Below are 20747 nucleotides of genomic sequence, written 5' to 3'. Positions count from 1 at the left end.
CTGCCCAGGCCAATTTTGAGCTCTCAGCGCTGTCGCATTTTGAATGACAATTGCGCGGTCATGCAACACTGTACCCATTTTTTTTTCCGCACAAATAGAGCTTTCTTTCTGCGGTTTTTATTTTTTGCGCTATAAACAAAAGAAGAGTGACAAGTTTGAAAAAAACACAATATTTTGAATGTTTTGCTATAATAAATATCCCGATTTAAAAAAAAAAAAAAAAAAATCTCAGTTTAGGGCAATATGTATTCTTCTACATATTTTTGGTTAAAAAAACTCACAATAAGCGATTAGTACTATAAAAATGTACTGATTACTGTATAAATATCACTGGCAGGGAAGGGGTTAACACTAGGGGGCGATCAAGGGGTTAAATGTGTTACCTAGGGAGTGATTCTAACTGTAGGGGGAGGGGACTCACAAGGGGAGGAGACCGATCGGTGTTCCTCTGTATTAGGAATACACGATCGGTGTCTCCTCTCCCTTGACAGGACGTCCCGGCTCTGTTACCGGACATCGCGGCCGCCGGGCACGTGCACGGGCTCCCAAATGATGCGGCGCACGTGTGCCCCTAGACGGCCGGGAAGCCCAGGACGTCATATGACGCCCGGCCAGGATGGGAGATCCCTCCTGTGGATGTCATTTGACTATGGGTGGGTATTGAAGTGGTTAAAGTGGAGTTCCACCCACTTTTTCAACTATTCAGCATCCCTCACTAAACTGTGCACTGTAAACGAATTGGATATTTTTAAATTTCTTTTCTCAGCACCTACTGTATATCTGCTGTATTCATTTTTCACTTCCTCCTCCCTGGCCGTGGCCCATCGCATCATTTCCTGTTTGCAATGCCTTCTGGGAAGGGGCGGCAACTTCCTCTGACACTGCCGTTGCTATGGAAACCTGACCTGAAACCTATTACACCGCTTGTGCTGCACTGAGCATGTGTGAGATCTGCAAGAATGAGAAATACAGTCTGGCTTCAGATGCCCACACTTAAGATGGCCACAGCCTGCTGTAAGTTTATAAAATAACAAACTACTGCTATAAACTAAAAAAACAGACCTTAGTTTACAGACTAATGTTACTAGAATACATTAGGCTTGTGTATTATAGGGGTATTTTTATTTAAAAAGTATAATTTCGGCCGGAACACCACTTTAAGGTGATAATGGAACTCACTTGGTGCCTTATCTGCATTAAATCAGCCTCAGAACCTGTGTAATTCACATGTGTTCGGGTTTAAAGGGATGAGGTGGCAACACTATCCCCACTACCCTTTAATATGTCCCGTCTACTCTGCCTTCTCATACTACTATCCTCAAGTTTCCAATTCCCACTTCTTTTCCCCTCTTCTCCACCCCAAAACTACTGCTCTTATCACCTTCTGCTGGGGTGATGACATCACAAGGGGCGTGGCCTCTAACTTACGTCATCGGGTGGCCCCACCCCATGCCAATATAAGTCATTGCACGCGGCAGACCCAGCATTACACCAGGAGATCGTGGCGAGTCAACATCGGAAGAAGAATAGAGGGAGAAGACCCAACAGAAGAGCAGAAGATAGCGGAGAGAGAGGACAGCGCAGAAAGGAGAAGAACCGGAGAGGGGAGAAGGACCAGAGAGGAGAGAACACGTCATCAGAAGAGGGAGAAGAGCCGGAGATGCCCTAATAAAATACTTTAAAAACCTGTGTAGTGTGTTTATTTTTGACACTTTTTTTATTTAGGCGAATGGGTAGGGGTACGATGTACCCCATACTCATTCACCTAGGGTGGGGGGCCTTGATCTGGGGGGGCCCTTTGTTAAAGGGAGCTTCCAGATCACGATAAGTCGCCGCCCGCAGACCCCGACAACCACAGGGCAAGGGTTGTCAGGAAGAGGTGCTTGTCCTCCTCAACATGGGGACAAGGTGCTTTTGGGTGGGGGGCGCAGGGATCCCCCTGCCCCAAAGCACCAACCCCCCCATTTTGAGGGCATGTGGCCTGGTATGGTCCAGGAGGAGGGGGCGCTCACTCACCCCCCCCCCCCTTTCCTGACCTGCCGGGCTGTGTGCTCGGATAAGGGTCTGGTATGGATCTTGGGGGGAACCTCACGCAAAATTTTGTCGGGGTTCCCCTTCAAGATTCTCAGCACACAAGTGTGAACTCAACGTCCGATTTTCATTTCATTAGTATGGTTTTCGTACGAAAAAAAATCGTAAGAGCAAGACTACGCATGCTCAGAAACGAAAGAATACATACAAAACTATTCAACACATGATGTCACTTCTGACGTTGTATTCTACTAACCTCTGGAGATATCTCCTCTAATCCTGGTCCTCCAGTATCTCACCTCCTACACACCGGCACTAGTGACGGTCCACCCATAAGGAGCGCTGGGGGCAAAGACACCCCTGCCCCCCCAAGCAAGTCATTTTTTTTTTTAAACTTGGCCCTTGAAGTGTGTACCGGGTGCCGGACACACAGCTGTCTATGCGGACATCATTTTGCTATATGGCAAGCGGGAAGTGGTTAAACAATGTTACTTTGTATCTCTCTAGCTCCCATCTGATCAATGTTTATAAACAATGTTACTTTGTATCTCTCTATCTCCCATCTGATCAATGTTTATAAACAATGTTACTTTGTAACTCTCTATCTCCTTTCTGAATGTTTGTAAACAATGTTACTTTGTAGCAACTATCTGTCAAGCAATTCAAACTGTCTCACTGCTTTGCAAACATTCTGCTACACCTGGGGTAATGCATCTAATTTTGTTTTTTGTAACGTGACCATTTGCTGTGAATGAATGCTTCTCACCTCCTTTTGGGATCTAAGGCTGGATTCACACTAGCGCGTTTTTTGATGCATTTTGCAGAAATGCATGGGAATTTTTTAACATGGGTTCCTATGGAACATGTTCACATCAATGCCTTTTTGTACCTCTGCATTTTTGGAAAGGGTCAGGGACTTTTTTTCATGCAAAATGCAGCAATTTGCATGTAATAGAATTCAATGGACCAGCATCAAAAACGCAAATGCAGCGTTTTTACAGTGTTTTTGATGCGTTTTGCGTTTTTGGCTTTTTTTTTTAACTGTATACAGTCTAAAAAAACTGTAAAAAAAAAAAAAAAAACGCAAAAATGCCACAAAAACGCTGCTCAAAAACGTGGCAAGCATCACAAAAAAAACTCCCAAAACGCTCAAAAGCAACATGCATAGATGTGAATCGAGCCTTAGGCTGGATTCACACCTATGGCATTTTTAGTGCTTTTTGTATTTTGCAGATTTGCACTACAGTCCATTTAACATGGTTTTCTATGGAACACGTTCTGTAGTGCAAATCTGCAAAATGCAAAAAGCACTAAAAATGCCATAGGTGTGAATGCAGCCTAAGAGAAACTCATCTTTATGACTGTGGTCTGTGTCTCTTTAACCATCCCCCAAATTCATGGGTTCCTTATCAGTCCCTAATTGGGGTGTGGAAGGTTTCCTCATTTAATCATCTCAGTATAAATTGAGTTGTGCCCATGGGGGGGGAAGTCAGAGAGTGGGGGGAAGTCAGGCAGTGCACATTTGCCTGCCATGAGTAGGCAGCAGTAGAAGCAGTTTAATGAAAGCAGCAAAAAAATAAATAAATAAAAAGACCACAAAGAACTCAGTTCCACTCTGGATTGACTGCAAACCACCACTTTTGGAAGACTTTCCGCAAATCTGAATCCTATCCCCTCTTAGGGTTGCCACCTCATCCCTTTAAAACCGAACACATATGAATTACACAGGTTCTGTGGCTGATTAACCACCTCAATACCGGGCATTTCCACCCCCTTCCTGCCCAGGCCAATTTTGAGCTCTCAGCGCTGTCGCATTTTGAATGACAATTGCGCGGTCATGCAACACTGTACCCATTTTTTTTCCGCACAAATAGAGCTTTCTTTCTGCGGTTTTTATTTTTTGCGCTATAAACAAAAGAAGAGTGACAAGTTTGAAAAAAACACAATATTTTGAATGTTTTGCTATAATAAATATCCCGATTTAAAAAAAAAAAAAAAAAAATCTCAGTTTAGGGCAATATGTATTCTTCTACATATTTTTGGTTAAAAAAACTCACAATAAGCGATTAGTACTATAAAAATGTACTGATTACTGTATAAATATCACTGGCAGGGAAGGGGTTAACACTAGGGGGCGATCAAGGGGTTAAATGTGTTACCTAGGGAGTGATTCTAACTGTAGGGGGAGGGGACTCACAAGGGGAGGAGACCGATCGGTGTTCCTCTGTATTAGGAATACACGATCGGTGTCTCCTCTCCCTTGACAGGACGTCCCGGCTCTGTTACCGGACATCGCGGCCGCCGGGCACGTGCACGGGCTCCCAAATGATGCGGCGCACGTGTGCCCCCTAGACGGCCGGGAAGCCCAGGACGTCATATGACGCCCGGCCAGGATGGGAGATCCCTCCTGTGGATGTCATTTGACTATGGGTGGGTATTGAAGTGGTTAAAGTGGAGTTCCACCCACTTTTTCAACTATTCAGCATCCCTCACTAAACTGTGCACTGTAAACGAATTGGATATTTTTTAATTTCTTTTCTCAGCACCTACTGTATATCTGCTGTATTCATTTTTCACTTCCTCCTCCCTGGCCGTGGCCCATCGCATCATTTCCTGTTTGCAATGCCTTCTGGGAAGGGGCGGCAACTTCCTCTGACACTGCCGTTGCTATGGAAACCTGACCTGAAACCTATTACACCGCTTGTGCTGCACTGAGCATGTGTGAGATCTGCAAGAATGAGAAATACAGTCTGGCTTCAGATGCCCACACTTAAGATGGCCACAGCCTGCTGTAAGTTTATAAAATAACAAACTACTGCTATAAACTAAAAAAACAGACCTTAGTTTACAGACTAATGTTACTAGAATACATTAGGCTTGTGTATTATAGGGGTATTTTTATTTAAAAAGTATAATTTCGGCCGGAACACCACTTTAAGGTGATAATGGAACTCACTTGGTGCCTTATCTGCATTAAATCAGCCTCAGAACCTGTGTAATTCACATGTGTTCGGGTTTAAAGGGATGAGGTGGCAACACTATCCCCACTACCCTTTAATATGTCCCGTCTACTCTGCCTTCTCATACTACTATCCTCAAGTTTCCAATTCCCACTTCTTTTCCCCTCTTCTCAACCCCAAAACTACTGCTCTTATCACCTCCTGCTGGGGTGATGACATCACAAGGGGCGTGGCCTCTAACTTACGTCATCGGGTGGCCCCACCCCATGCCAATATAAGTCATTGCACGCGGCAGACCCAGCATTACACCAGGAGATCGTGGCGAGTCAACATCGGAAGAAGAATAGAGGGAGAAGACCCAACAGAAGAGCAGAAGATAGCGGAGAGAGAGGACAGCGCAGAAAGGAGAAGAACCGGAGAGGGGAGAAGGACCAGAGAGGAGAGAACACGTCATCAGAAGAGGAAGAAGAGCCGGAGCTGCCTTAATAAAATACTTTAAAAACCTGTGTAGTGTGTTTATTTTTGACACTTTTTTTATTTAGGCGAATGGGTAGGGGTACGATGTACCCCATACTCATTCACCTAGGGTGGGGGGCCTTGATCTGGGGGGGCCCTTTGTTAAAGGGAGCTTCCAGATCACGATAAGTCGCCGCCCGCAGACCCCGACAACCACAGGGCAAGGGTTGTCAGGAAGAGGCCCTTGTCCTCCTCAACATGGGGACAAGGTGCTTTTGGGTGGGGGGCGCAGGGATCCCCCTGCCCCAAAGCACCAACCCCCCCATTTTGAGGGCATGTGGCCTGGTATGGTCCAGGAGGAGGGGGCGCTCACTCACCCCCCCCCCTTTCCTGACCTGCCGGGCTGTGTGCTCGGATAAGGGTCTGGTATGGATCTTGGGGGGAACCTCACGCAAATTTTTGTCGGGGTTCCCCTTCAAGATTCTCAGCACACAAGTGTGAACTCAACGTCCGATTTTCATTTCATTAGTACGGTTTTCGTACGAAAAAAAATCGTAAGAGCAAGACTACGCATGCTCAGAAACGAAAGAATACATACAAAACTATTCAACACATGATGTCACTTCTGACGTTGTATTCTACTAACCTCTGGAGATATCTCCTCTAATCCTGGTCCTCCAGTATCTCACCTCCTACACACCGGCACTAGTGACGGTCCACCCATAAGGAGCGCTGGGGGCAAAGACACCCCTGCCCCCCCAAGCAAGTCATTTTTTTTTTAAACTTGGCCCTTGAAGTGTGTACCGGGTGCCGGACACACAGCTGTCTATGGGAAGCATGACACGCTACATTTGCTTTCTTTGGGGAGTCCTTGGGGCGCAAAGCAATGCGACCCGAACACTCCCCTACTCTAGAATAATTCTGCCCGTGGGCATTGTGATTGGTGCCGCCCATAGAAATTAGGCGGTGCCTTTTGTGGAGTCGCGGTGTCACTTCGGTTTCCCCCTGGCACTGGATGGAACTCAAGGCTTGAGCGGCGCCTCCTCTCCAAGTCTACAAGTCCAGGCCAGACCGGTAAGCACCGGCGGCGATGATAATATGGGAAGATGTGGTGGGTTACCCCGCGGTGGACTGCAAACTGAGTGGGCACTCACTGCTGAAACAACTGCTGGCTGCTGCTAGACACAGGAAGGGAAGACTGGTTGCTTGGGCAAGTTGCGCTTAGTTCATGGACATGTCTGACTGTATTAGCTGGTGGTAGACTTCAAACTGGGCACCAGGAGCGGCCAGTCACACTGTCCCTAACTGACTCCCAGTTCCTGTGTGTTGCTGCTGGCTACGCTGCATCACTGGGAACCCCTCATAATGGGCACAGCAGGTGTACAGACCCGGGAAATCAGCACAGGGATGGTGAGAACCCCTCATAATGGGCACAGCAGGTGTACAGACCTGAGAACTCAGCACAGGGATGGTAGGAACCCCTCATAATGGGCACAGCAGGTGTACAGACCTGAGAACTCAGAACTGGGATGGTAGGAACCCCTCATAATGAGCACATCAGGTGTACAGACCCAGGAAACCAGTACAGGGATGGTGGGAACCCCTCATAATGGGCACAGCAGGTTACAGACCCTTGAACTCTGCACAGGGATGGTGGGAACCCCTCATAATGGGCACAGCAGCCAGCAGGTGTACAGACCCAGGAAACCAGTACAGGGATGGTGGGAACCCCTCATAATGGCACAACAGGTGTACAGACCCAGGAAACCAGCACAGGGATGGTGGGAACCCCTCATAATGGCACAGCAGGTGTACAGACCCAGGAAATCAGTACAGGGATGGTGGGAACCCCTCATAATGGCACAGCAGGTGTACAGACCCAGGAAATCAGCACAGGGATGGTGGGAACCCCTCATAATGGCACAGCAGGTGTACAGACCCGAGAAATCAGCACAGGGATGGTGGGAACCCCTCATAATGGGCACAGCAGGTGTCTAGACCCGGGGAGTCAGCACAGGGATGGTGGGAACCCCTCATAATGGGCACATCAGGTGTACAGACCCAAGAACTCAGCACAGGGATGGTGGGAACCCCTCATAATGGGCACAGCGGGTGTACAGACCTGGGAAATCAGCACAGGGATGGTGGGTACTCCTCATAATGGGCACAGTAGGTATACAGACCCGAGAACTCAGCACAGGGATGGTGGGAACTCCTCATAATAGGCACAGCAGGTGTACAGACCCGGGAACTCAGCACAGGGATGGTGGGAACCCCTCATAATGTGCACAGCGGGTGTACAGACCCGGGAACTCAGCACAGGGATGGTGGAAACCCCTCGTATTGTGCACAGCAGCCAGCAAGTGTACAGACCCGGGAACTCTGCATAAGGACGATGGGAACCCTTCATAATGGGCACAGCAGCCAGCAGGTGTATAGACATGGGGACACCTGATGTATAGGGGGACTCTGATGAGGACACCTGATGTATAGGGGGACTCTGATGGGGACACCTGATGTATAGGGGGACTCTGATGAGGACACCTGATGTATAGGGGGACTCTGATGAGGACACCTTATGTATAGGGGGACCCTGATAGGGACACCTGATGTAAAGGGGGATGCTGAAGGGGACCTTTTTTTACTCCATCCGGAACCGAATAGACAGCCGTCCATCCTATCTCTTTTTTATTTGGAAGAGATAGGATGTTGTGTTTTTCTCTCTCTAACAGCTATCTACATCAGTAGGGGGTTATCAGCCTGCTGACAGAAACATAAACACCAAATCCACAGGTATCACTTTAAGCACAGTTTTCTTTCTTTTGTTCTGTCAGTAGGGGGTTATCATCCCTCCTGATAGACACAAGCAGAAGGGGCAAACACAGCAGCAGAAACGTCAACAGTTCTCTTTGGAGTTTCTGGTGGGAGGGGCCCCTCCCCGGACTATCAGACTCCTTTAATGCCCAGTACACACGGTCGGACTTTGTTCAGACATTCCGACAACAAAATCCTAGGATTTTTTCCAACGGGTGTTGGCTCAAACTTGTCTTGCATACACACGGTCACACAAATTTGTCGGAAAATCCGATCGTTCTGAACGCGGTGACGTAAAACACGTACGACGGGACTATAAACGGGGCAGTGGCCAATAGCTTTCATCTCTTTATTTATTCTGAGCATGCGTGAAGCCTTCCTGAAGACGTGTTTAACGAAACGTACGTCGAGGCGGTACTTGGTCACGCAATTACATCACATCTGGCCACAGTGGTTGTTTGTCTGTCATGGGTGGAACACACGCCGCTGCCGTGATCAGCTGAGAACCTTGTTGCAGTGCAGGTTCACCACTTTAGATACGCTTTCCAGCCTCAGTGCCGGGCGATGGCACCTTATATGTGAGTAGCCTTTTGGCTATGTTTGTTTTTATCAATTTTTTAAATAAACGGTGTTACACTATGTCCGGTTCCTCTCCATCTGTTTTATATCCCATGCGTGAGACCCTGTGATGTGAGGACAAGAGTCTGGTTTATCTCTCTCCATTGCAGCAAGCATTATCTTGCTAAAGCCTATTTGACCTTTTTTTCACTAAATTGGTCAACTCCATCTGGCAAGCTGACACCCGTTTCCATGAGCACATTGGTGTTTTTCAGTGATGGTGAAGGGATTCTGCTGTTCACGCTTTGATGTCATGATTCAGACCAGGATTTCACTTCAAATATTTTTTCACCTTTGATGGACTTTTTATATATTTATTGCAATTTTTTCATTATTATTATTTGAATTATTATTATTTGTATCACTTATTTGTGTTATGGTTGTTCAACAATCACTGTACAATTTTATTTTTATTGGTCCCAGTTAGTTATTCGTTTGATTCACATAGGTAGGCTGGTTATTATACACTAGAATATATTATTTGTGGTCAGCACTGGGTGTTTATAATTCTATTTTTTTACCTAAAACATACAATATATAATTTTATATATATGTTTTTTTTATTTAGCGCTCCCCATATCCCCCTTTTTTTCACTTATGTACTGATGATTCTTTCATCCAGTTAGGGTGTAGCTGCTTTAACCTTTTTCAAATGTATTATTACTTTCTGGCGCGGAATTGTTCACTTTTTTCATGCGTCGTTTTTTGCGCGTCCGAATTGCATACAGACGATCGCATTTTCAGATGGGAACTTTTTCCGACGGAAAAATATAGAACCTGCTCTCAATCTTTTGCTGGCGGGAATTCTGCCAGCAAAAGTCCGATGGAGCGTACACACGAGCGGAATTTCTGACCAAAAGCTCACATCGGACTTTTGCTGGTGGAATTTCTGATCGTGTGTACGGGGCTTTAGGGTGGAAATGTTCTTCTGTGAGATGAGATCTACTATTGAAGAATGTGTTTGTCTATTCTTGGTAATGAGAAGAATTATTCGATACTGGCCGGAGATCCCGCCAAAGAATACTCGCATCAATTAAAACAGATACTTGACAATGCAATCGGTGTGGTTGTTTTTTATTTTTTATTTGTTTCAACTTCAATGCAGGGCACTTACACCCCCTTCCTGCCCAGGCCATTTTTCAGCTTTTAGCGTTGTCACACTTTGAATGACAATTGCGCGGTCATGCTACATTGTACCCAAATGAAATTTTAATCATTTTATTCACACAAATAGAGCTTTCTTTTGGTGTATTAAAATCACCTCTGTTTTGTTTGTTTGTTTGTTTGTTTGTTTTTAAACTAAAAATTTTAAAAAAAATTTAAAGTTTTTCTTCGTTTCTATCAGTACATTTTGTAAATAAGTAATTTTTCTCCTTCACTAATGTGCGCTGATGAGACTGCACTGGTGGGCACTGTTTAGGTGGCACTGATGTGGAGGCACTAATATGCCGTATTGATGGGCACTGATAGGTGGCACTGACTAGGAGGCACTAATATGCCGTACTGATGGGCACTGGTGAGTACTGATAGGCGGCACTGGTGGGCACTGATTAGGTGTCACTGATGTGGAGGCACTAATACGCGGCACTGATAGGTGGTACTGATTAGGAGGCACTAATATGCCGTACTGATGGGCACTGGTGAGTACTGATGGGCGCTGATTAGGTGTCACTGATGTGGAGGCACTAATACGCCGCACTGATGGGCACTGATAGGTGGTACTGATTAGGAGGCACTAATGAGTACTGATGGGCGCTGATTAGGTGTCACTGTTGTGGAGGCACTAATACGCCGCACTGATGGGCACTGATAGGTGGCACTGATGAGCACAGATAGGTGGCACTGGTGGGCACCGATTAGGTGTCACTGATGTGGAGGCACTAATATGCCGCACTGCTAGGTGGCACTGATGAGCACTGATAGGCGGCATGGATAGGCAGCACTGATGGGCGGCACTGATGAGCAGGCACTGAGAGGCAGCACTGACTGGTGTCACTGATGGGCACGGGTTGGTGTCACTGATGGGCACAGATTGGTGCCACTGATAGGGGTTTTACTGTAATCAAGGCACTGATGATCAGTGCCCTGATTACCTGCCCTGGTCTCTTCTGTGAGGAGATGCCACTGATTGGCACTCCTCGCCCCACACTCTCTCAGTGTGAGGCGAGGAGAGCCGATTAATGGCACTTCCGAATTTACATGTGACTGGCTGTGATTGGACACAGCCGATCACATGGTTAAAGAGCCGCGTCATTGGCTCTTTTCAGAGATTGGGGTCCTAGGAGATACGGCGAGGCCACGATCACCGCGACGTGCGCCCGTTCTATGACATCCTCCCTGAACACGAGCCGCACTGCTCCTCCGTCATTTGACGGTGGGTGGGCGGCAAGTGGTTAATAAAATAAAAAAATAAAGAAAACGTTAAATGTATACAGCAAAGAATTTATCAATAAAAACATTTTGGTGACTTTTGTATCCTTTTTTTTTTTTTTCTTAACCACTTGCCGCGACGTACCCGTATGTTGCAGGACTTGCAGTGGTGATACGGGGATGATGCCTGCAGCAGCTATTTGCTTGGCCTAATAATGTCTTTTATATTTTAACAAACAATTGGATATTATATTGTGTCTTTGTGCATTAAAATTCATCAAAGTGTATTTTTTTTTTTCCCCCCCAAAAAAATTGGGTTTGAAAAACTGCTGAGCAAATACCGTGCGGCATTAAAAAAATTGCAACATCAACCATTTTATTCTCTAGGGCCTCTGCTTAAAAAAATATATATATAATATTTGGGGGTGTAAGTAATTTCCTAGCAAAAAATACAGATTTTTACTTGAAAAACAACAGTGTCCGAAAAAGGCCTGGTCTTCAGGTGGTTAAAGATAAATGGTGCATTTGAGTAAAGAATGATGATGGCTTTTCATTCCAGGAAGAACTTGTTTTTGCTCCTTTTGGATGGTAATTGATTTGATCTGCACACCTTTCTGTCTGATAACACAATACCATTCCAATCACTGGTTTCCCATTCAACCCAAACATGTCCGTATTGTCTGCAGGTCCCCTGTGGTGAGACATTGGAAGACAATTTGTATGCAGGTTCCTTATGTCTGATCCTGTGTAGGGCCACATTGTGAAAACCACCCCAGGGGTCCCGTGTCCACCCCCACAATCTAGTTCTTAGACAGGCTCCGCATATTTCACACCATTCCTGGTTTCTGGCATTAAAGTGAATTCATTTTGTGTGGGGAAAAAATATAAATGTAATTAGCAAAAACACAATATAATAATATATAATAAAAAAATATCAATTTAATTTGCAAAAACACAATATAATTATTATATTATAATAAAAAAATATATTATATAAACATATTATAATAATATAATAATAATAAAATAGTTTGGTAAAATAGATGATGTTACACCAAGTAAATACATACCAAACATGTAACACTTTAAAACTGCGCACGCCCGCGCAACGGCGACAAATGGCGTAAATTTTACTATCCATAGGCAACGCTTTAAAAGCCATTACAGGTTACAACTTTAAATTGACACAGGAGGTCTGGTGCTAGAATTACTGCCCATGATCTGACGTTCACAGTGATACCTCACATGTGTTGGATGATTGCAGCTTACGTGTGCGTGGGACTGACGCGTTGCGTTTTGCCTTTGCGCACGAGAACGGGGGGGGGACTTAAAAAAAAAAAAAAGAAAAATTCCAAAAGTATTTATTTATTTTTTCATTCTATTCCATTAATACCATTCCTGGTTTCTAACATTAAAGATAATTTATTTTAGTCTAGGCTCACACTTATGCATCGCATTGCAATTGCACGTGCACTCTTAACCTCTTCAGCTCCGGAAAGCTTTACCCCCTCCCTGACCAGGCCATTTTTTTTTTTTGCGATACGGCACTGCGTTGCATTGTGCGGCCGTGCAACACTGTACCCAAATAAAATTAAATGTCTTTTTTTTCCCCACAAATAGAGCTTTCTTTTGGTGGTATTTGATCACCCCTGTGGGGTTTTTTTTTTTGGTTTTTTTTTTGCGCTATAAAACAAAAAAAAGACAGACAAAGTTGAAACAAAAAAAAAAAAAACTATATTTTTTTACTTTCTGCTATCAAACATACTCAATAAAAAAAAATTTAAAAAATCTAATTTCTTCATCAATTTAGGCCAATATGTATTCTTCTACATGTTTTTGGTAAAAAAAAAAAATCCCAATAAGCATATATTGATTGCATTGGTGTGCACAGCCTATTACATTAGGGTGAGCACCCCAGAGCACAAACACACATGCGTTTATATCAGCGGAGCAGTGGATGGTGTAAGCAGAGCCGAGATTGGTGTCAGTAAGGCAGTGGATGGTGTCAGTAGTTTTTATTTTTATTATTTTTAAAAATAATTTTTTTTACAATTTTATATTTTTCATTATTTTTTACAATATTATTATGTTTGTTTTTTTACAATTTCTTTAGGAGCCTTGTAGGGGGGGGCTTTGGTGAAATATCAAGGGTCTAAAGTCCAAGGGTCTTCAAACTATGGCCCTCCAGTTGTTCAAGAACTACAATTCCCATCATGCCTAGCCATGTCTGTGAATGTCAGAGTTTTACAATGCCTCATGGGACATGTAGTTCCGCAACAGCTGGAGGGCCGTAGTTTGAGGATCCCTGGAACAGAGAGAAAGGGACTGAGAACAGAGCTTTCCCATTCCCTTTCTCTGCAGCCTCAGCTGCACTGGACAGTGAAGACATAGGAAGTGCTCTTTGCTGAGCGGCTTCGTTTACTATGCTTCAGTTAAGAATGAACACAGGAGTGATCGGTACAGATCACTCACTGTATATATTCATTCATCCATCCTGAAACATCTCCCACAGCAGTCAGTGGGAGAGGAGAGGAGGGAAGCTGGCAGCACTGCAGGGAGGGGAGTGTGGGATGCCAGGAGGCAGAGGGAATTGGCACCGCATAGAGTGATTAGGGTGTGCCCAGGCACACCCAGCACACCCTGTGCGCACGCCTATGATTGATTGGTTTGCGCAAAAGTTATTGCGTCTACAAACTATGGGATCGGTTTCTAGACTTTTTTTTATTATATTGTTTTTACTAGTAATGGCGGTGATCAGCGATTTTTAGCGGGACTGCGACAGATCTGACCCTAAGTGACACTTTTTGGGGACCAGTGACACAAATGCAGAGATCAGTGCTAAAAATATACACTGTCACTGGCAAGGAAGGGGTTAATACCAGAGGCGATCAAAGGGTTAAAGCGGAGTTCCGGTTAAAAAAAAAAAAAAATTAAGCCAAATAGTGCAGCTGCTGACTTTTAATAATCAGACACTTACCTGTCCCAGGGTCCAGCGATGCGGGGGAGTGAAGCCCGGCTCCCCTCCCCCTCTTCTTTGCGGTACCGGCATTGTCACTGTGAGGGCCCGGCTGTGGCTTCACAGCCGGGCACGCACTGCACATGCGCGACCCGCGCGGCGTGCTGTGACTGGCCGGGCAATCATCTGGAACCTGTGACGTGTCCCAGATGATGTCTGAGAGGGAGGGGGGAGAGGTGAACTGACTTCCGGCTCTGCAGAGCCCCTGAAGGAAGTGGGAGCTGGAACCCTCTTTTTAGAGGGTTTCCGCTACCCCCCCCCCCCAAACAAATGACATGCCAAATGTGGCATGCCGGGGGTCCCTTGCACTTAAAGCGTAAGTTCCATTTGTGGGTGGAACTCCGCTTTAAGTGTGCTCCCAGGGAGTGCTTTCTAACTGTGGGGGGAATGCTGACACTGGAGGAAATCGGAGATCCGTGTTTCTGCTTAGCAGAAACACAAGATCTCCATTTTCCTTTCTGGCAGAACGGAAATCTGCCTTGTGTACATAGGCAGGCCGCCATACTGCCTCTCCTCGGAACGATCGGCGGGTCCCGGCGGCCATCGCGGCCACCGGGAGGCGCTGATTGGCTCCTGCCGTGTCCAGTCACAGCGAGAGCGGGGCTCCGGCGGCGTGTGCGCATGCCCCTGAGCAGGAACAAAAAATGACGTACGGGTACATGACTTTGCGCTAAAGGGCTGCCCTGCTGCAATTCGTGTACGTGGGGCAGTCCTTCAGCGGTTACCGCCACCCTGAAAAACAGATCGCAAAACGCAGTGCAATTGCCAGAAATGCATCGCAATGGTTGTGAATACCCATTGGAATGCAATTCAGGTGTGGGGGGGGGGGAAGGGTTCTGCACTATTTTGGTTGTGGATATGATGCGATTTCAGCCATACAAACTGTATGGCTGAAATCGCAGACATGGCATGTGATGTGTACAGGAATGCGGTGCGATGTCTAGGTTCACACTGGTGCAATACAGTCTTAGAGTCTTCCCGGCACTTTGTCCCTCCATGTGGTGACCTCAGTTGTCTTGTACAATACGGTTCCCATTCTCTCCCCATAATTCTGTTATATTAAACCTATATTGGATGCCAAGTGGTATCTACTCTGCAATGAAACCCTTTCACTGCTCCTTCCTGGCATTCCTCTTTATGAAGTCTATTGAGCTTCCATTTATGGTGGAACGTTCGGGACGAAAGGTCTTTACGTTCTTCTGGGGGGGGGGGTTACGTTTCCACATGCTCATGCGCATTCCATTTTTTGTATTTTTTGAAAAAATTTTCCCCTGCTGTAGCAAATTGGATCATGCTTTGCTGGGGGTTTTTCGCCTTCCTCTGGATCAGCTGTGGGTGAAGGTTTGTGTATATGGGGTTGTATATTTTTTTTTGGGTTGAACTTGATGGACTTGTGTCTTTTTTCAAGCTGACTATGCAATTCCACTACTCGCGCTTCGAAAATTGTTTGTTTGCACAAAACAATATGACTCTAAAGGTTTTTTTGCCGTAAATCTTTTGCATTTGGAGAATCGATACGAGCCCACCAACATTTAGAAGATCGAATGATCGAGCCTTTCGATCTAATTTATGAGTGATTTTTCTACCAATCTATGGCCACCTTTTAGAAGTGATCCCAGCGGCTATACAGCCACCCAATCACTTCTACAGAGCGTGGACGGGGTCCCCCTCCTGCCGCTCCCTGCCACCTTTACCGGGCTCTCTGAAGCGATCGTAGAGCCTGGGATGAGCGCCGATCAATATACGGATCTTCCTAACCGAAAGCCACAAGGATTTTGTCACTTCCAGTTTCGATTGGAATTTTAAATTCCATTTCCAGCTTTTACATCATCCGATCACACCGATCTCGAATTGATCAGATGCTTTGGAGGCCAGAGGAGAGAGAGATATGGGGTCTAATAGAGCCTAGATCTCTCCATAAAGAGCACCGGTCATGGCCCATGTTATCACAAGAGATGTTGTTCATCCCTTCTGATAGCAATAAAATTGATAAAAAATAAATAAATTAAAGGGACGGTGTAAAGTTTTTAAATAAAATAAATAATAATAAAAAAAAATTATTATATTAAAAGTATTATATTAAATATAATATATATATATTAAATATTAATATATTAAAAGTAAATCATAAAAATTAAACAAGTATATAAATATAATATATGAAAGCACCCCAATCCCCACCTGTGCTCACGCGCAAATGGGGAACGTACATGTAGGTCCCGCTGTGAATGTCAGAGTAATTCCCAAACCAGATCTCGTGTGTAACTCTAAACTGGTAAGCTTTTAAATTGTCACCTATGGAGATTTTTAGGTACTGTAGTTTGTCGCCATTCCACAGGTGAGCGCAATTTTTTTTTTTAAATTCTTTATTTACAGGTGTATATATATATATATATATATATATATACACACTGTATATAGTCACCATTACACAGGTGAGCGCAATTTTTTTTTTTTTTTTAATTCTTTATTTACAGATATATATATACTGTATATAGTCACCATTCCACAGGTGAGCGCAATTTTTTTATTTTTTTTTTAATTCTTTATTTACAGATATATATATATACTGTATATAGTCGCCATTCCTCAGGAGGTGAGCGCAATTTTTTATAGACTAATAAAGTGCTGCACTGCAGTCCTGTCCCACACACCCTCCACCCTGCCTGATATATTATAACAGGGATACATTGTTATCATTACACTTTAGTGATACAATAGAGAAGTGTGATGTAAAAAAGAGCTGAAATTGAATCACCACACCACTGCTAGGAGGTCCAGATACAACTTTATTCCATTAAAGATCAGGGGTACAATACAAAAAGTTACGCACTTCGGGTGTAGGTGTCCCCTTCATCAAGGCTAGAAACATAAGAATATTTTCATATCAATCTGATATCGATATACCACCTCCATAATTTAAACCAAACAGCCAGTAGTAATGAGAGTGTCAAAATAATTACACAAAATGAGAATATAGGTGCTGAAGAGAAAAAAAAAAACAAAACAATATAATAACAATAAGAATAATAATAATAATCATCGCTATTATTGAAATGATGCATTGGTTTATATGGTAACCTAATGAGAAAAAAATTTTAAAAATCTCGAAACTGGCATGTGTATATATTAAACCATACCATACTTTACAATTTTTTTAAAATCGTAAAATGGAGAAAAAAAAAACCCTAAATAATAATAATATAACAATACACATCATCATCGCCATTATTGAAATGATGCATTGTGGTTAATTTGGTAACCTAATGAGAAAAAAAATTAAAAAATCTCGAAACCGGCATGTGTATATATTAAACGATACCATACTTTACAATTTTTTTAAAATCGTAAAATGGAGAAAAAAAAAAACCCTAAATAATAATAATACACATCATCATCGCCATTATTGAAATGATTGTTGATATTGATATTGAAAATTATTGTGGGTGATATGGTGTCCTAATGAGAATGAGAGAAAATTGGGTAAAAACCTCTCGAAACCGGTACGTGTATATGGTGAACCATACCTTACACCAGTGATGGAGAACCTTGGCACCCCAGATGTTTTGGAACTACATTTCCCATGATGCTCATGCACTCTGCAGTGTAGTTGAGCATCATGGGAAATGTAGTTCCAAAACATGTGGGGTGCCAAGGTTCACCATCACTGCCTTATACAATCTAAATGTTGAATTGTAAAATGGATTAAAATTTTTTTTTTTAATCAAAAACAGAAAAAAATAACAGCATAATAGTGATAATAATAATTATCGCTATTATTGAAATGATGCATTGAGTGTGATATGGTAACCTAATGAGAAAAAAACAATGTTACAATGATACATTCTCGGTACACTATTCCCCACATTCAGAATAATGTCATTGGTGTCTAGACAGATTTATCACATCTCCCTTCAATCCAATAATATATGTGAGTATATGGAGTATACACCCAACACAGCATAGAGGGGCTCAGTGAAGGTGGCAGTGAAGGTGTGGAGGTGGCGGAGGGGGGCACCCATATAGAAGGAGATCTGTCCAGCCTCATAATCCAGATATACCCGGACTCGCTTACCAGGAACAATATCATGGAGCTCAGTCTCATTTTTATCATGTACTGCTTTATATTTTGAACCCTTCCTGCCCAAACCCCAGGACACGTCATTCCTTCCAATCAAGGAGTCTCCACCATCCCTGTCTATACTGGCATAACACATCCCAATAATCCAGTTATTGGATTTCTGGAGATCTACTTCCCAGTAATGTCTCCCTGAGGAGAAGCTCCGACTGCCTAAAACTTGATTATAATCCATAAATCTCTCCTTACTATCTAGGCGAAGCTGGTATGGACCTGTATTGATTGCAGTCTTCTTGTCATATGAGAGAGCTACATTAGTATGAGCCGTGTCCTCATCCAATAATATGTCTACAGCTTTCTGTATGAAGATCCCTTCAATTACACCACTTATTATATCTGATAAACCTGTGCTGATCATATGTGAGACCCCATCCAGATGCCCTCCATTATAGAGGAGCTTATCATGTATTCCTCTGTCTTCATCATCTTCATCCTCAGTATCACACAAGTCACCTGTGTCCGATTCCTGTAGGACGGTCAATTGACTCGTCATGGCACACAGCTTCTCTAATGGATGCATCTTCTGGGACAGCTCCTCCATCTTTAACTTCAACTGCTGGATAAGATCATTGACTAGGTGTAAGATTCGCTCTGCCTTCCCAGTGATCTCACCCAGGACTTTCTTCTCCAGGTCTTCTAGACGTCTCCTGAAGACTCTGAACTGGGCAGTGACTCTCTCTGTTTCACCGTCTGCTTTGCTTTTTACACTTCTCAGGTGTTCCTGCAAACTCCAGATTCTTTCTTCTGTATTCTCTCTCTTAGTAATCAGTTTCTCCAGATTATATGTCACTTTCTTCTTCTTCTTTATGAAGGCCTCTTCCAATGTCTCCACCTGGTGTCCCCGATGTTCTCCAAATATAACGCAGGAGATACAGATTAAGGCTGAGTCCTCAGTGCAGTAATACTCCAGGATCTTCTTATGGACGGAGCATTTCCTTTTCTCCGGGGTGGTGGTGGGGTCACATAAGACGTGTTCTGGTGACTTGCTGTGGACTCTCAGATGGTCATCACATAGAGAAGCTTCACAAAGTAGGCAGAATTTCACAGCAGGCACAGAGGAGTGAATACAATAAATACAGGAGATGCCGGTCTTCTTTTGATTTGGTGGAGCAGACAGGAAACGCTGAGTGATGGTACTCAGAAATACATTTTTGTACGGTAAAGGCCGGTTTTGGAATTCTTCTTTGCACTGAGGACAGGAATAACCTCCAGACCCCTCCTGGGTATCAAACACACGGTCAATGCAGACCCGGCAGAAGTTGTGTCCACATTTCAACATGACAGGATCCGTATAAATGTTCAGGCAGACAGGACAATCCAGCTCCTCTCTCAGATCTGAGGACGCCATCGCTGATAGAAGAGACAGAAATGAACAAAGTTCCTGATTCTCCGAAAACAGTTGCCTGGTCAGGGAGGTTCCTCCACAGGACAAGGCTAAGAATGTGGCCAGTGTGAGCACAAAGGAGATGTAAATGTCACAAAACAAAGCTGAAAGACCAGTGACAAAAAAAAAAAAAAATCAATGATCCCACCCAAAAACAAACCAAACAATGGACACTCAGCCAAGACTGGTTCTCTTTGACCACCCCCCCCCCCCCCAGGCCAATGTGCACACTTTTCACGTCTAAACATCTGCATTTTTTTTTTTTTGCTAGAAAATTACTTAGAACCCCTTAACATTATATATTTTTTGAAAGCAGAGACCCTGGAGATTAAAATGGTGGATGTTGGAATTTTTTTTATATCGCACGATATTTGCGCTGGCATTTTTAGGAAATAAATTCAAATTCAATGAATTTTTTTGCACACAAACATAATGTAATAACCATTTTTTTTATAAAAATATAAAAAAAGATGATGTTATGCTGAGTAAATAGATACCTAACCTGTCACGCTTTAAAATTGCACACACCTAGCATGAGGACTTTTTTTACTATTTATTTTATTTTTTATTTAAAAAAGTCTATTATGCCTTTATCCTCAAGACTCTGCTTATATTAAGGGTAATTTTGTTACTCCAGTGTCTCATGCTTGCTATGACTGAGCACTATAGAATTATACCCCTCTACTGATTATCTAAATGTGATTTATTTCCATTTTGTACCTTTATTTGCATGGTTATATCTGCAAATAGATCTTTGTGACATTTTCCTATATTGTTTGTTCTCTTTGGTTGATATTACTGCTGATCTTGCCTGGATGCACTATGGAGATTTTTAGTTACTGTAGTTTGTCGCCATTCCACAGGTGAGTGCAATTTTTTATTTTTATTTTTCAAATTCTTTATTTACAGGTAAATATATATATAGATATTCGCCATTCCACAGGTGAGCGCAATTTTTTT

General features: G+C 43.6%; 1 protein-coding gene across 1 annotated transcript; it reads right to left on the bottom strand.

The window, feature by feature from the left end:
- Window positions 1-18179: 18179 nt before the first annotated feature.
- On the bottom strand, window positions 18180-19903 carry LOC141141314 (nuclear factor 7, ovary-like). The gene has a single exon (XM_073628990.1). The coding sequence runs from the start codon at window positions 19749-19751 to the stop codon at window positions 18180-18182; it is 1572 nt and encodes a 523-aa protein (XP_073485091.1). The 5' UTR covers window positions 19752-19903.
- Window positions 19904-20747: the final 844 nt, after the last annotated feature.

The sequence above is a fragment of the Aquarana catesbeiana genome, linkage group LG04 (assembly GCF_042186555.1).
Source record: "Aquarana catesbeiana isolate 2022-GZ linkage group LG04, ASM4218655v1, whole genome shotgun sequence".
Taxonomy (NCBI): Eukaryota; Metazoa; Chordata; class Amphibia; order Anura; family Ranidae; genus Aquarana; species Aquarana catesbeiana.
The sequence above is the reverse complement of the archived record's forward strand: the minus strand, read 5'-3'. Positions and strand labels throughout refer to the sequence as shown.

Excerpts from the sequence above, each read along its gene's own strand:
- LOC141141314 (XM_073628990.1), bottom strand. The coding sequence starts at position 19,751 with ATGGCGTCCTCAGATCTGAGAGAGGAGCTGGATTGTCCTGTCTGCCTG.